Source organism: Pan troglodytes, chromosome 18 (assembly GCF_028858775.2).
Source record: "Pan troglodytes isolate AG18354 chromosome 18, NHGRI_mPanTro3-v2.0_pri, whole genome shotgun sequence".
Taxonomy (NCBI): Eukaryota; Metazoa; Chordata; class Mammalia; order Primates; family Hominidae; genus Pan; species Pan troglodytes.
The window spans coordinates 29,977,383-29,992,077 of NC_072416.2; the positions used below are offsets into that span (position 1 = coordinate 29,977,383).

The window sequence follows — 14,695 nt, forward strand, 5'->3', positions numbered from 1 at the left end:
TGTTTTTCTTCCCAGAGACTGACCACTGCTGTCTGTCTCTTGCCAGAAGGGAAAGGGAGGCAAGGTTAGGGCAGGCAGAGGGCATGTGCATCCTTTAGAGAGAGCTTATGTCTATACAAGCAAATGTGTGTGTTAATTCATCGCTGTCTTAGTTTTCTATTGCTGCATAATAATGGTACTACCAGCTTCACAGCTTTAAACAACACCCATTTATTATCTCACAGTTTCTGTGGTTGGGAGTCTGGACATAGCTTAGCCAGGTTCTCTGCTTTAGAGTCTCGTGAGGCTATAATCAAGGTGTGGGATGGGGCTGCAGTTTCATCTGAGGCTCAAATGGGGAAGGGTCACTTCTAAGCTCATACAATATTGGTGACATTCAGTCCCTGGCAGGCTGTTGAACTGAGAGCCTCAGTTTCGTGCTGGCTGTTGGTTGTAGTTAACCCCGAATTCCTTCCCATGTGCCCTTTGCAAAGCCATCAAGGCAGAGAGACTTGCCTTGCAAGTAGGATATTACAGTCTTCTGTAATATAATCACATCCATGAAATCCTCTATATATCCCATCACCTTTACCATATTCTGTGGGTTAGAAACAAGTAGCAGGTCCTGCCCACACTCGAGAAGACCAGATGACACAAAGATGTGATTCAAAGTGGGGATCATCGGGGCCATCTTAGGTTTGTCTGCAGTGATCACTGTGCCATCTCTCTCTCTCTCTTTTTTTTTTTTTTTTTTCGAGACGAAGTCCCACTCTGTCACCCAGGCTGGAGTGCAGTGGCATGATCTCAGCTTACCACAATCTCTGCCTCCCAGGTTCAAATGATTCTTCTGCTTCAGCCTCCTGAGTAGCTGGGATTACAGGTGCCCGCCACCACACCCAGCTAATTTTTGTATTTTTAGTAGAGACAGAGTTTCACCATGTTGGCCAGGCTGGTCTTGAACTCCTCACCTCAAGTGATCCACCCACTTCGGCCTCCCAAAGTGCTGGGATTACAGGCATGAGCCACCATGCCCAGCCCCATCTCTCTTTAAAAAACAAACAAACAAACAAAAAAACATAAAAAGAAGCAGAGAACACATAAACATCTGCATCTTCCCTTGTTTACTTAACAATAGATCTTGGAAGTCACTTCTCAGTAGAGGCTAGGTTGGGCAGAGCATTGGATTCTAGGCCAGTGAGTTTGGACTTGACCATGGAGACATTAGGAAGCCCATGAAGGACAGAGAGAGATGCCTCGACCCTGCCAGTCCTTTAGAAAGATCACCCAGTGCTTTTTGTATACCAAACCCTATTTGAAATACTTACGTATATTAACCCATTTCCTTATCACCACAACCCTGCGGGAAGGGAGATAGGCACTTTTATTATCTTCATTTTGCAGATGAGGACATTGAGGTCCAGAGAGGTTATGTCACTTACTTAAGGTCACACAGCCAGGAAGTGGTAGTAGGGACTCTTACCCTTGTTTTACAGATGAGATTGAATTATCTCACGAAAACTCAGAAAGGTTAAACAACTTGCCTAAGTAACATACAGCTAATTAGTCGAGGAGCCTGACCCGTGTTGCTCTAGCCTGGTCACAGTTACAGAGGTGGCAAGCAATGGCCTGAACAGGACGAACAACCAAATACCCAGGCTGGTGGCTCTTAAACATGGTGGGGTCAGCTAACGACAGCAACCAGGGTGGGCACTGGTGCCCCTCGCCCCCGGCTGGTGCCCTAACATCTCCCTTTTCTCTACCAGTTCAGAATCTATAACGTGACCTACCTAGAACCGTCCCTCCGCATCGCAGCCAGCACCCTGAAGTCTGGGATTTCCTACAGGGCACGGGTGAGGGCCTGGGCTCAGTGCTATAACACCACCTGGAGTGAGTGGAGCCCCAGCACCAAGTGGCACAACTGTGAGTATCAAGAGGCCTAAGCAATGGTAATCTCCACTCTCCATTCTTCCCCTGTGGCCAGACACTTCCCCTGGCTGAGTCTCTGGGCTTTTATATCATAGGATGCCTCTAATGGCAATCCTGCCATTAGATACACCTGCCATGGTGTATCTGCCAGGTAGGCAGGCTAGGCTGCAGTAACAAACAAGCCCACAATTTCCATGGCTTAACACTATAGGAATATATTTCTTGCTCACGTAACAAGCTAACGTGAATGTTGCTGGTTTGTAGGTGGTTTCCCTCCCTGTAGAAATCTGGGGAGTGAGGTTCTTTCCATCTTGTGGTGCCATCATTCTCCAGGACAAAGATTCTTAACTGTTTTTGTGTCCTGGTTTCCTTTGGCAGCCTGGTGAAGCCTATGGACCTCATTTCAGAATATTTTTAAATACATAAAATCCCAGCCTGGGCAATATAGTGAGACCCCCATCTGTACAAAAATTAGCCAGGCATGGTGGCATGCACCTGTAGTCCCAGGTACTGGGAAGGCTGAGGTGGGAGGATCACTTGAGCCCAGGAGTTTGAGGCTGCAGTGAGCCGTGATCGTACCACTTTACTCCCACCTGGGTGACAGAGCAAGAGCCCATCTCTAAAAATAAATAAATACAATGAAATAAAATAAAATAAATAGAACTACAGAGGAAACGAATTGTATTGAAATGCAGTTATAAAACATTTAAACACATTTTTAATCTAGAGATATATGTGCTTCTTAAGATCTATAAATAATAAGTTCTAGGGGTAGCTCGCATAAATACTGTAATTTCAAAGTAGATAAGCATAAATAATACTTTATGATACTGAAATTGTGATGTGATATGAGAATAGCTGTGAGTTTTGTTTTGCTGGGGACAGGATCACTGATGCTGTCATTACTGGGGTCTCTTCCCTCCATTCTTTTTTTAAAATTGTATTTTATTTTATTTTTAAAATTTTAAAATAAATAGAGACAGGGTATCACTATGTTGCCCAGGCTGCTTTTGACCTCCTGGGCTCCAGTGATCTTCCCATCTTGGCTTCCCAAAGTGCTGAGATTACAAGTGGGAGCCAGTGTTCCTGGCCCCTTCCTCCATTCTTAATGGAAGGAGATGCTAGGTGTGAGAGGTTAGGGAAAGTAAAGATGTAATTTCTTTCCCATCCAAGTTCTCAGACCCCTGAATTCTACCTGCAGCCATGTTGGTCCATCAACCCCAAGTGAAGAATCCCTGCTCTAGGGCCCCACCATTGTCTGTATCCAGCCAGCAGAAGAGGCGTGATGGTGTGGAGATCACATCTGCTTCTTGAAAGCAGACAGCCCGGAAGTGGGCCGCATCACTTCCTCTCAAATTCTATTGGTGAAAATGGTCACATGACTACACATAGCCACAAAGGAGGCTGGGAACTTTCTCACTTGGAACCTACATCCCAGAAACAACTCTTTTCAGTGAGGTATCCCACAGGTCTTTCACAGTAGAAATATTGATTATCTCACATAAAATGAAGTCTTACAAATGGACCTACTGGGTTTTGTACAGCAGCCAAGTGATATCTCTTCCCTTCTGCTGTCTTCCCTTCTGCCATCCTTCACATGGTGGCATTTTATCCTTAGACTTGCCACCCATGCCCTCAGGTTGGCTGTTGCACAGTGTCTTACATAAAGCAGGAAGGAAAGGAAAGGCTGCTACGAGAGAGTGTACCTTGTGCATCTCTCTTTTTTAATCAGGAAGCAAACATCTTTCTAGAAGCTTCCCTAGCAAAATTCCCCTTACATCTCATTGGCCAAGACTGTTACATGTTACATGGTTACTGTTATTACTTGCTCATTGCAAGGAAGACTGGGAACTCAAATGCCTGGAAAAAGGAACAGGATAATCGTGATTGGCTCAAGCCTTAGGGTGGGCATGTCTCCCTGACAAGGGAGAGAGGAAAAAGCTGTTGAGTGAAGAAGACTGCTTCAGTTTCCCCATCTGTATAATGGGAGGAGTAAGGGCTGTTGTGAAAACTCAATGAAAGAAGATTCTTCAACGTGGTAGGTGCAGTGGCAGCTGGCAGTACCCTGACCCTGCCACCGCACAGCCCTCTCAGCATTGCTCATCCTGCACTGTGGATATCAGTTGAGCCACGTGTCTCCTGCCCTGGGCTGTGAGCTCCATAGGCAGGGTCTCCATGGCTGTATCTCCAGAACCCAGCACAGAACCAGGTGCTTGGGAAAGTTTTGAATTGATTCTCATCTGCCATTGGCCTGGGGAAGGGAAATAGCTTGTATGAAACAGATAACAATGTATGGGACCCTCATTCATTATTTCAGCAAATATTTGCTGAGTTCCTCCTACATGGCTAGCCCTGTGCTAGACACTGGGGAATCGGCGATGAACAAAGCAGATAGAAATCCCCACTCTTGTGGAGCTGACATTCTGGAGGGAGAGACAAAAAGCAAACGTATAAAGAAAGAAAGAAATCACATGGATCTGGATGACAGTGAGTGCTGGGAAGAAAATAAAAGCAGAGGAAGGGGATGGAGCGATGGGCGGGGGGCAACGATAGGGAGGGTGTCGGGGAAAACTTTTTGGAGAATGTGACGATGAAAGTGAACAAGGAGAAGTCAACCGTGTTGAGATGATGGCAGCTAATGATGTGGACAGGCCACTCTGTTCTGAGTGCATTATCTATTGATTCATCATGTCATCCTCGCAACAGCCCTGCACGATCAATTCTGTCATTAACCCCATAGTACAGATGAGGATGCGGAGGCACAGAGAAGATAAGGGACTTGTCCTGTGTCACACAGCAAGGAGCCATCCGGCTCCTAAGTCGGTGCATTTGACTTCTGTGCTTCCGGAAAGAAAGAGCAGCAAGTTTAAGATCTGGAGGTGGCACTGAGCTTTGGAGGAGCAGGGGGCAATGAGGTGGCCGGTGTGACGAGGACTCAATGTGCAAGAGGGAGAGTGGCGGGGAGATGAGGTGGAGGGGTGGTCGGCGGTCAGATCGTGGAGGGTCTCGGAGGAGGGTCCTGACCCTGGGTCTCCAGTCCTGGGAAGTGGAGCCCAGGCTGTACCATGGCTGACCTCAGCTCATGGCTTCCCCTCCCACTTCCAGCCTACAGGGAGCCCTTCGAGCAGCACCTCCTGCTGGGCGTCAGCGTTTTCTGCATTGTCATCCTGGTCGTCTGCCTGTTGTGCTATGTCAGCATCACCAAGTGAGTCCTGGGCCCAGTGCCGCCGAGCAGTCCCTCTGGAGTGCAGGGTGGCAGGGACTTGCCCCTCTAGTCTGCCCCTTTGCAGTCCTCTCAGTCAATAATACGTATTTACTGAGCAGCTACTACACACCTTGAGAGTAGAGCTGAGAACATATCGACAAGGACCCCACTTTTTTCTTTTTTTTTTTTTTTTTTTGAGACGGAGTCTCACTCTGTCACCCAGGCTGGAGTGTAGTGGCACGATCTTGCCTAACAGTAACCTCCGCCTCCCGGGTTCAAGCAATTCTTCTGCCTCAGCCTCCAGAGTAGCTGGGATTACAGGCGCATGCCACTATGTCCGGCTAATTTTTTGTATTTTTGGTAGAGACGGGGTTTCACCATGTTGGTCAGGCTGGTCTCGAACTCCTGACCTCATGATCTGCCTGCCTCAGCCTCCCAAAGTGCTGGGATTACAGGTGTGAGCCACTGCACCCAACCAGGACTCCACATTTCTAAAACCGGCATCCTACTGGGGAGACCGAAAATACGTATCAATCACAAACAGGTGGTTTTCCATAGTGACCCACTCTCTGAATGCACTAGACCAGGGTGGAGGCCAGAGATCTTCTGGGGTGCTTTTTGCAAGGGGGACCAGGATAAGGCTCTCCAAGGAGGGAAAATTTGAGGGGGGCCCTGACTGGGGAGAATGAGCTGGCCAGGGATAAGCAAGATGGAGTCATCCCACATCCCCTTACAACGCTGGGTGCCTGGGCAACTGGGGGCATTTGGGGGCATGTGGTAGGAGCCAGAGGGATTTGCGACGATTGCCCTGATGGAGTCAGGAGACCTGGGTTTGAATCCTGGCCTTGGAGCTTGGTAGCTGGTGGCCGACAAGTTGCTGAAACCCCTGAGCCTGGGGTTCCTGCTTTGCAGATTGACAGTGATGGTGAGAACATATTTCATCAGCCAGAAGAGGCCGAATCACAGTAAAGGCTGAGGGAGGAGATGAGTGGCGAGTGGCTGGGAGGTGGTGGAAGGAGCCTCCAGAGAGCTCTTGCCAGCCCTTGGAATCATGGTGTCTCAGAGCCTCAGTCCTCCCATCTCTGAAATGGGACCAGCAAGCTCAACCTCACTAAGTCAGGATTAGAGGTGGCTAAGGATTATTAACATGACTGATGAAAGTGCCCACTCTTGGCCCAGCACACACTAGGTAGGCAGGGAATGCAAATTCCCCTCCATATCTTGTCACTGATGCCTCCAAGCAACCTTGAGCTGATCGCCTTGCTCTGAGCCTCAGTTTCCCCATCACCTGTACCTCTTCCCACTCCCCATCACCATATCCCAGCATGCCAGCCTCTTTGCTGTTCTTTGTCTTTGGTTTCTTGTTTCATTCTGTTTTTTAGACGGGGTCTCACTCTGTTACCCAGGCTGGAGTGCAGTGGCGCGGTGACTGCTCACTGCAGCCTCCAATTCCTGGGCTAAAGTGATCCTCCCATTTCAACTTCCAGAGCGGCTGGGACAACAGGCGCATGCCACCACACCTGGCTGATTTTCTTTTTTTAATTTAATTTAATTTTATTTTTTGAGACAGAGTGGAGTCTCAAAAACCAAGCTGGAGTGCAGTGGTGCGATCTCGACTCACTGCAACCTCTGCCTCCCGGGTTCAAGCGATTCTCCTGCCTTAGCCTCCCGACTAGCTGGGATTACAGGCGTGTGCCACGACACCCAGCTAATTTTTGTATTTTTAGTAGAGATGGGGTTTCACCATGTTGGCCAGGATGGTCTTGAACTCCTGACCTCAAGTGATCCACCCACCTCGTTCTCCCAAGGTGCTGGGATTACAGGCATGAGCCACTGTGCCTGGCCAATTTTCTTACATTTTGTAGAGACTGGCTGTCACTTATGTAGCCCAGGCTGATCTTGAACTTCTACCCCTTTATCTTTATTCATGGCACTTATTACCATGAATGAATGACCTCATATAAGCATTTCTTTCGTTTTTTTTTTTTTTTTTCTTTGAGATGGAGTCTCACGTTGTCCCCCAGGCTGGAGTGCAGTGGCGCGATCTCAGCTCACTGCAACCTCCGCCTTCCAGGTTCAAGCGATTCTCCTGCCTCAGCCTCCTGAGTAGCTGGGATTGCAGGCGCCTGCCACCATGCCTGGCTAAGTTTTGCATTTTTAGTAGAGACGGTGTTTCACCATATTGGCCAGGCTGGTCTCGAACTTCTGACCTCAGGTGATACACCTGCCTTGGCCTCCCAAAGTGCTGGGATTACAGGCGTGAGCCACCATGCCTGGCCTCATATAAGCATTTCTGTCTCCATTTATCATCCATCTGCCCCTCTTGAAGGTCAGTTTCACCAAGGCAGGCATCTTTGTCTCGTTCACTGTTGTGGCCTCAGGGCCAGGCACAGTGAGTCAAACATAGAAGGTGCTCAATAAATATGTGTTTATTTATTGAAACCATGGGCAGAGGCTAATTCAGAAGCGGTCTGAGGACCTTACCTCCCAGTGATGATGCACCATGGCCCCAGGCAGGCCAGGAAGAGAGAAGGGTTGTGTTTCTCCGTAGGTCCCCCAGCTTCCCAGGCTATCCCAGGCCATTCCCTGGTCATTTGCCCTCAGCTGCTCTGAAAAAGGGATTGTTGAGGGGAACCTAGAATCCTCTCTCTGCAGTTTGAGTCTTTCCTAATCCCCTGGGGTCTCATTCCCACTGAGGACACAGGTGGCCTCCTCAGGAACTCTGTGCTGGTTAACAGAATGCGGGAGTGTGAACCTGGCTCTGCCACCTACCAGCTGTCACTCCACCTCCTTGGGCCTCACTCTCCTCATCTGTAGAATAGGGTTAGCAATAGAATCCATGTCACCAGGTTAGAGTGATGAATCAGCGGTCTGACCTCCAGAAACTAATCAGCCTGATCTGTGACGCCAAATAAGTATTGGTGATAACGACCACTTTTATGGGAGGAGCATTCACCTGTCAATAATTCAGAGATCAACACCTTTTCCTTTTGTTTTTCAGGATTAAGAAAGAATGGTGGGATCAGATTCCCAACCCAGCCCGCAGCCGCCTCGTGGCTATAATAATCCAGGATGCTCAGGTAGGAGTAGGCGTGGATGAGGATACGTGGGACTGTGTACATGAAGAAGTGTGGTTCAGAACACCTGGGCTGTTAAGGACCGTCACTGGCTTCTGGAATGGCAAATAGACAGTCAGGAGGGTTGCAGGGGAGACAGAGGCAGAAGCCGAATGAGGTCATTAGCAGACCAGAGGCTTTCCCGCCCTTCCCCTTGGCAATCCCAGCCTGGGGTGGGCTTCTCTGGGGTTGGTTTCCTGTTTTTTTCCCTCCCCTTGGGAGAATGACCCTTGGGTCATCATCACTGTGTCATTCCCTGGGGAGGTGCCAGTACCAGGGCTAGAGGCCAGAAGGAGAGGAGGAAGGAGAGGGTGACAGGCTTTCTGTGTCTTCTTCTTAAGCATAGGAAACTGCCCCCGAAGCACCAGCAAATCTCTTCCGGGTTCTCACTGGCCTGAAATGTATCCCACCCCTAAGCCAGGGGTGGAGTCAGCTTCCCCAAGGCGATGGTCCTGTGGGTGAGTGGGTGGGGTTTGCCTGAGCAAGATGAGAGTTCTCTAGGAAGGAGAAAGGGGGATTATAGGTCCTGTCTAGAAGAGAAGGTCTGAGGGTCCTTGCTTTTCCAGGGACTCTGGAATCTAGTGGTGTTGGCTTTGAATCCTGACTCTGCCACTCACTGGCAGTGTGGACTTGAGCAAGTTGCTTAATTCTCTGAGCCTCAGTTTCCTCTTGTGGGTTATAACAGTGTTTACCTGGTAGGGCAGATATTGGAATTTATTGAGACAATACATATAAAGTGCATATTCCAGCCTCTTGCAAATACCAAGTGCCGTTTATGTATCAGTTAGTGTTTGCTGTGTAACAAATGATCCCGAAATGTAGAGGGTTACAACAACTTTATTTAGCTTATGCTTCTGCAGGCTGGCATTTGGGGCTGGGCTCAGCAGTGAGGGTGGCGGGGGAGGCTGGGCTGGGCTGGGCTGGGCAGATCTGAATTGAGCTGACCCGTCCCCGTAGCCTCCCTCCGTGTCTGACAGTTGGCTTTTTTTTTTTTTTTTTCTTTTTCTGAGACGGAGTTTTGCTCTTATTGCCCAGGAGTGCAATGGCGTGATCTTGGCTCACTGCAACCTCTGCCTCCTGGGTTCAAGCAATTTTCTTGCCTCAGCCTCCCAAGTAGCTGGGATTACAGGCATGTGCCACCACGCCAGGCTAATTTTGTATTTTTAATAGAGATGGGGTTTCTTCATGTTGGTCAGGCTGGTCTGGAACTCCTGATATCAGGTGATCCACCCACCTCAGCCTCCCAAAGTGCTGGGATTACAGGCGTGAGCCACTGCACCCAGCCTAGTTGGCTGACTTTTACCTGGGACAGTGCAGGTGCCTGAGCCATGTGCCTCTCACTCTCCAGCAGGCCGGCCCAGGCTTGTTTACAGAGTGGCTCAGTTTTCAAGGGTGGGAAGTCCCAAGGCTTCTTGAGGCCTAGGCGCAGCACTGGCATGATATCACTTCCATCACATTCTATGGGCCCAAGCAAGTCCCAGGGCCAGTGTAGATTCAAGGGATGGGAGGAGATTCAGAGCACTCCTCTGTGGCCACTTTTGCCGTCGACCACAGTCCCTGTAAATATTAGGACAATGTAATTAATTCCCAGGAATCTGAGGCTCAGAAAGCGTAAGTGACCTGTTGGACTTCTGATCTGTGTGATGTCGAGGCTTGCACCCCTTCCTGAGCATTGCAGTACTCCAGGCCGGGCTGCAAGGCCACTCTGCTCTTTCATTGGCTGTCTCTGTATTTTAGGGGTCACAGTGGGAGAAGCGGTCCCGAGGCCAGGAACCAGCCAAGTGCCCGTATGTATCTGAACTTAGGTCACAGCCTGCATGCATTGGGAAGGTGATAGAATTGGAGAGGCAAGCCCCTAGCTCCATGTCTGCCTTCTCTTCCCTGCATTCGGTAATTGCCCTGTGACATTAGCCTTCAAGGGACGGCAGGAGGAGGGGTGTTCTGGAAACGTGGACTGCTGGCCAAGCCCCCTGAGTTTCACTGGTGTGTCAGGTACATGGTGATACCCCTTGGGAGTGCTGTTATAGTTAACAACCAGAGCAGCCGTGCCTGTTGTTAAAATCTTGACCTAATTGTATACTTGTCGGCAAATAGCCACTATCCTGAACACTCCCCTCCTTTTTTTTAATATACAGGATCTCAACTCTGTGGCCCAGGCTGGTGTGCAGTGGTGCGATCATAGCTCACTGCACCTTCAAACTCCTGAGCTCAAGTGATCCTCCCATCTTAGCCTCCCGAGTAGCTGATACTACAGATGTGCATTACCACACCTGGCTATTTTAAAAGGTTTTTGCCTGTAATTCCAGCTACTCAGGAGGCTGAGGCATGAGAATCACTTGAACCCAGGAGGCAGAGGTTGCAGTGAGCGCAGATTGTGCCACTGCACTCCAGCCTGGGCGACAGAGTGAGACTCTTGTCTCAAAAAAAATAATACCAAAAAAAGTTTTTGTAAAGACAAGCTCTCGCTGTGTTGCCCCGCCACTGTGGCCTCCTTAGCTTCTTCCCTGGGGCCTGCTGGACCTTTCCATACTCCAGAAACTAAAGGGGGTCCAGGACCCTGCTTCAACCCTAGGATCTCGCATCTTTTCTTTTCTTTTTTTTTTTTGGACGCAGGGTCTTGCTGTGTCCCTCAGGCTGGAGTGCAGTGATTCACTGCAGCCTCAAACTCGTGGGCTCAAGTGATTCTCTAGCCTCAGCCTTCTAAGTAGCTGGGACTGCAGTCATACACCAACATGCCCAGCTAATTTTCCTTTTTTTTAATTCTTGTAGAGATGTTTGAGACAGCTTGGGCTCTGTTGCCCAGGCTGTTCTCAAACTCCTGAGCTCAAGCGATCCTCCCTCCTCAGCCTCCTAAAGTGCTGGGATTACAGGCATGAGCCACCGCACCCGGCTTCCATATCCTTTCTAATTGGTCATGGCTTGGGATAATGGTGTTGCTTTTAATTATCATCATCCATAAAGACTTTTTCTTACTCAACAGATCTGAGCTTGTATTTGGTGCCCAGGACATATGCTGGGTTCCCGAAATCCCAAAGACACAGACCCTACCCTCAGGGATTTCTCATTCTAGCAACATAGACTGATCAATGACTGATTATAACGTTAGAAGGCATGTCTGCAGTAGACAGCCATCAGGACATGGTGATTTCAGGCTGGGCTTTGAAGAATGAATAGGAGTTTTTCAAGTGTCGAAACTGAACCCTGACCAAACTTTGCTTTTGCAGACACTGGAAGAATTGTCTTACCAAGCTCTTGCCCTGTTTTCTGGAGCACAACATGAAAAGGGATGAAGATCCTCACAAGGCTGCCAAAGAGATGCCTTTCCAGGGCTCTGGAAAATCAGCATGGTGCCCAGTGGAGATCAGCAAGACAGTCCTCTGGCCAGAGAGCATCAGCGTGGTGCGATGCGTGGAGTTGTTTGAGGCCCCGGTGGAGTGTGAGGAGGAGGAGGAGGAGGAGGTAGAGGAAGAAAAAGGGAGCTTCTGTGCATCGCCTGAGAGCAGCAGGGATGACTGCCAGGAGGGAAGGGAGGGCATTGTGGCCCGGCTAACAGAGAGCCTGTTCCTGGACCTGCTCGGAGAGGAGAATGGGGGCTTTTGCCAGCAGGACATGGGGGAGTCATGCCTTCTCCCACCTTCGGGAAGTACGAGTGCTCACATGCCCTGGGATGAGTTCCCAAGTGCAGGGCCCAAGGAGGCACCTCCCTGGGGCAAGGAGCAGCCTCTCCACCTGGAGCCAAGTCCTCCTGCCAGCCCGACCCAGAGTCCAGACAACCTGACTTGCACAGAGACGCCCCTCGTCATCGCAGGCAACCCTGCTTACCGCAGCTTCAGCAACTCCCTGAGCCAGTCACCGTGTCCCAGAGAGCTGGGTCCAGACCCACTGCTGGCCAGACACCTGGAGGAAGTAGAACCCGAGATGCCCTGTGTCCCCCAGCTCTCTGAGCCAACCACTGTGCCCCCACCTGAGCCAGAAACCTGGGAGCAGATCCTCCGCCGAAATGTCCTCCAGCATGGGGCAGCTGCAGCCCCCGTCTCGGCCCCCACCAGTGGCTATCGGGAGTTTATACATGCGGTGGAGCAGGGTGGCACCCAGGCCAGTGCGGTGGTGGGCTTGGGTCCCCCAGGAGAGGCTGGTTACAAGGCCTTCTCAAGCCTGCTTGCCAGCAGTGCTGTGTCCCCGGAGAAATGTGGGTTTGGGGCTAGCAGTGGGGAAGAGGGGTATAAGCCTTTCCAAGACCTCATTCCTGGCTGCCCTGGGGACCCTGCCCCAGTCCCTGTCCCCTTGTTCACCTTTGGACTGGACAGGGAGCCACCTCGCAGTCCGCAGAGCTCACATCTCCCAAGCAGCTCCCCAGAGCACCTGGGTCTGGAGCCGGGGGAAAAGGTAGAGGACATGCCAAAGCCCCCACTTCCCCAGGATCAGGCCACAGACCCCCTTGTGGACAGCCTGGGCAGTGGCATTGTCTACTCAGCCCTCACCTGCCACCTGTGCGGCCACCTGAAACAGTGTCATGGCCAGGAGGATGGTGGCCAGACCCCTGTCGTGGCCAGTCCCTGCTGTGGCTGCTGCTGTGGAGACAGGTCCTCGCCCCCTACAACCCCCCTGAGGGCCCCAGACCCCTCTCCAGGTGGGGTTCCACTGGAGGCCAGCCTGTGTCCGGCCTCCCTGGCACCCTCGGGCATCTCAGAGAAGACTAAACCCTCATCGTCCTTCCATCCTGCCCCTGGCAATGCTCAGAGCTCAAGCCAGACCCCCAAAATCGTGAACTTTGTCTCCGTGGGACCCACATACATGAGGGTCTCTTAGGTGCATGTCCTCTTGTTGCTGAGTCTGCAGATGAGGACTAGGGCTTATCCATGCCTGGGAAATGCCACCTCCTGGAAGGCAGCCAGGCTGGCAGATTTCCAAAAGACTTGAAGAATCGTGGTATGAAGGTGATTGGCCCCACTGACGTTGGCCTAACACTGGGCTGCAGAGACTGGACCCCGCCCAGCATTGGGCTGGGCTCGCCACATCCCATGAGAGTAGAGGGCACTGGGTCGCTGTGCCCCACGGCAGGCCCCTGCAGGAAAACTGAGGCCCTTGGGCACCTCGACTTGTGAACGAGTTGTTGGCTGCTCCCTCCACAGCTTCTGCAGCAGACTGTCCCTGTTGTAACTGCCCAAGGCATGTTTTGCCCACCAGATCACCATGGCCCACGTAGAGGCCCACCTGCCTCTGTCTCACTGAACTAGAAGCCGAGCCTAGAAACTAACACAGCCATCAAGGGAATGACTTGGGCGGCCTTGGGAAATCGATGAGAAATTGAACTTCAGGGAGGGTGGTCATTGCCTAGACGTGCTCATTCATTTAACAGGGCTTCCTTAGGTTGATGCTGGAGGCAGAATCCCGGCTGTCAAGGGGTGTTCAGTTAAGGGGAGCAACAGAGGACATGAAAAATTGCTATGACTAAAGCAGGGACAATTTGCTGCCAAACACCCATGCCCAGCTGTATGACTGGGGGCTCCTCGTATGCATGGAACCCCCAGAATAAATATGCTCAGCCACCCTGTGGGCCGGGCAATCCAGACAGCAGGCATAAGGCAGCAGTTACCCTGCACGTTGGCCCAGACCTCAGGTGCTAGGGAAGGCGGGAACCTTGGGTTGAGTAATGCTCGTCTGTGTGTTTTAGTTTCATCACCTGTTATCTGTGTTTGCTGAGGAGAGTAGAACAGAAGGGGTGGAGTTTTGTATAAATAAAGTTTCTTTGTCTCTTTATTTTTTATGTATTAACCAAACATACCTCCAGACACTGCTGTGAGTGCTGTGTCTCTGTTAACTCCTGGAATTCACCCATCCAGAGGAACCAGGATGCAAGAGGTTAAGAAACTGGCCGTCTGGGTTTGGGTTCCCCAAACAAGGATTCAAATAGTTGATTTAGGAAGTAATCCCAGGAAACCCTGCTAAGGTAGTGGGGAACTGAGGCAGGGAAGGACACAAACCAAGAAAGTGTTACCTGAAAGGGGTCCAGATCCAGATCCCAAAAGAGGGTTCTTGGATCTCATGCAAGAATTCAGAGCGAGTCCATAGAGTCAGTGAAAGCAAGTTTATGAGGAAAGTAAAGGAATAAAAGAATGGCTACTCCATAGACAGAGCAGCCCCGAGGGTTGCTGGCTGCCTATTTTTATGGTTATTTCTTAATTATATTCCAAACAAGGGGTGGATTCTTCATGCCTCCCCTTTTTAGACCATATAGCGTAACTTCCTGATGTTGCCATGGCATTTGTAAACTGTCATGGCGCTGTTGGGAGTGTAGCAGTGAGGACAACCAGAAGTCACTCTTGTTGCCATCTTGGTTTTGGTGGGTTAGAGCCGTCTTCTTTACTGCAACCTGTTTTATCAGCAAGGTCTTTATGACTTGTATCGGTGACGACCTCCTGTCTCATTCAGTGACTAAGAATGCCTTAACCTCCCAGGAATGCAGCCC

At 50.5% G+C, this 14,695-nt stretch overlaps 1 protein-coding gene across 17 annotated transcripts in view; it reads left to right on the forward strand.

Moving 5' to 3' along the window:
• Nucleotides 1–13,986, forward strand: part of IL4R (interleukin 4 receptor) — a 93,576-nt gene extending 79,590 nt beyond the window's left edge. For all 17 annotated transcript variants that reach the window (XM_063797722.1, XM_009430532.5, XM_510892.8 and 14 more), the window contains 5 exons: nucleotides 1,743–1,899; nucleotides 5,011–5,110; nucleotides 8,112–8,190; nucleotides 9,964–10,013; nucleotides 11,451–13,986. In XM_063797722.1, coding sequence (XP_063653792.1) covers nucleotides 1,743–1,899; nucleotides 5,011–5,110; nucleotides 8,112–8,190; nucleotides 9,964–10,013; nucleotides 11,451–13,035 — 1,971 coding nt within the window. In that variant the 3' untranslated portion in view covers nucleotides 13,036–13,986. The remainder of the gene's footprint in view (nucleotides 1–1,742; nucleotides 1,900–5,010; nucleotides 5,111–8,111; nucleotides 8,191–9,963; nucleotides 10,014–11,450) is intronic.
• Nucleotides 13,987–14,695: the final 709 nt, after the last annotated feature.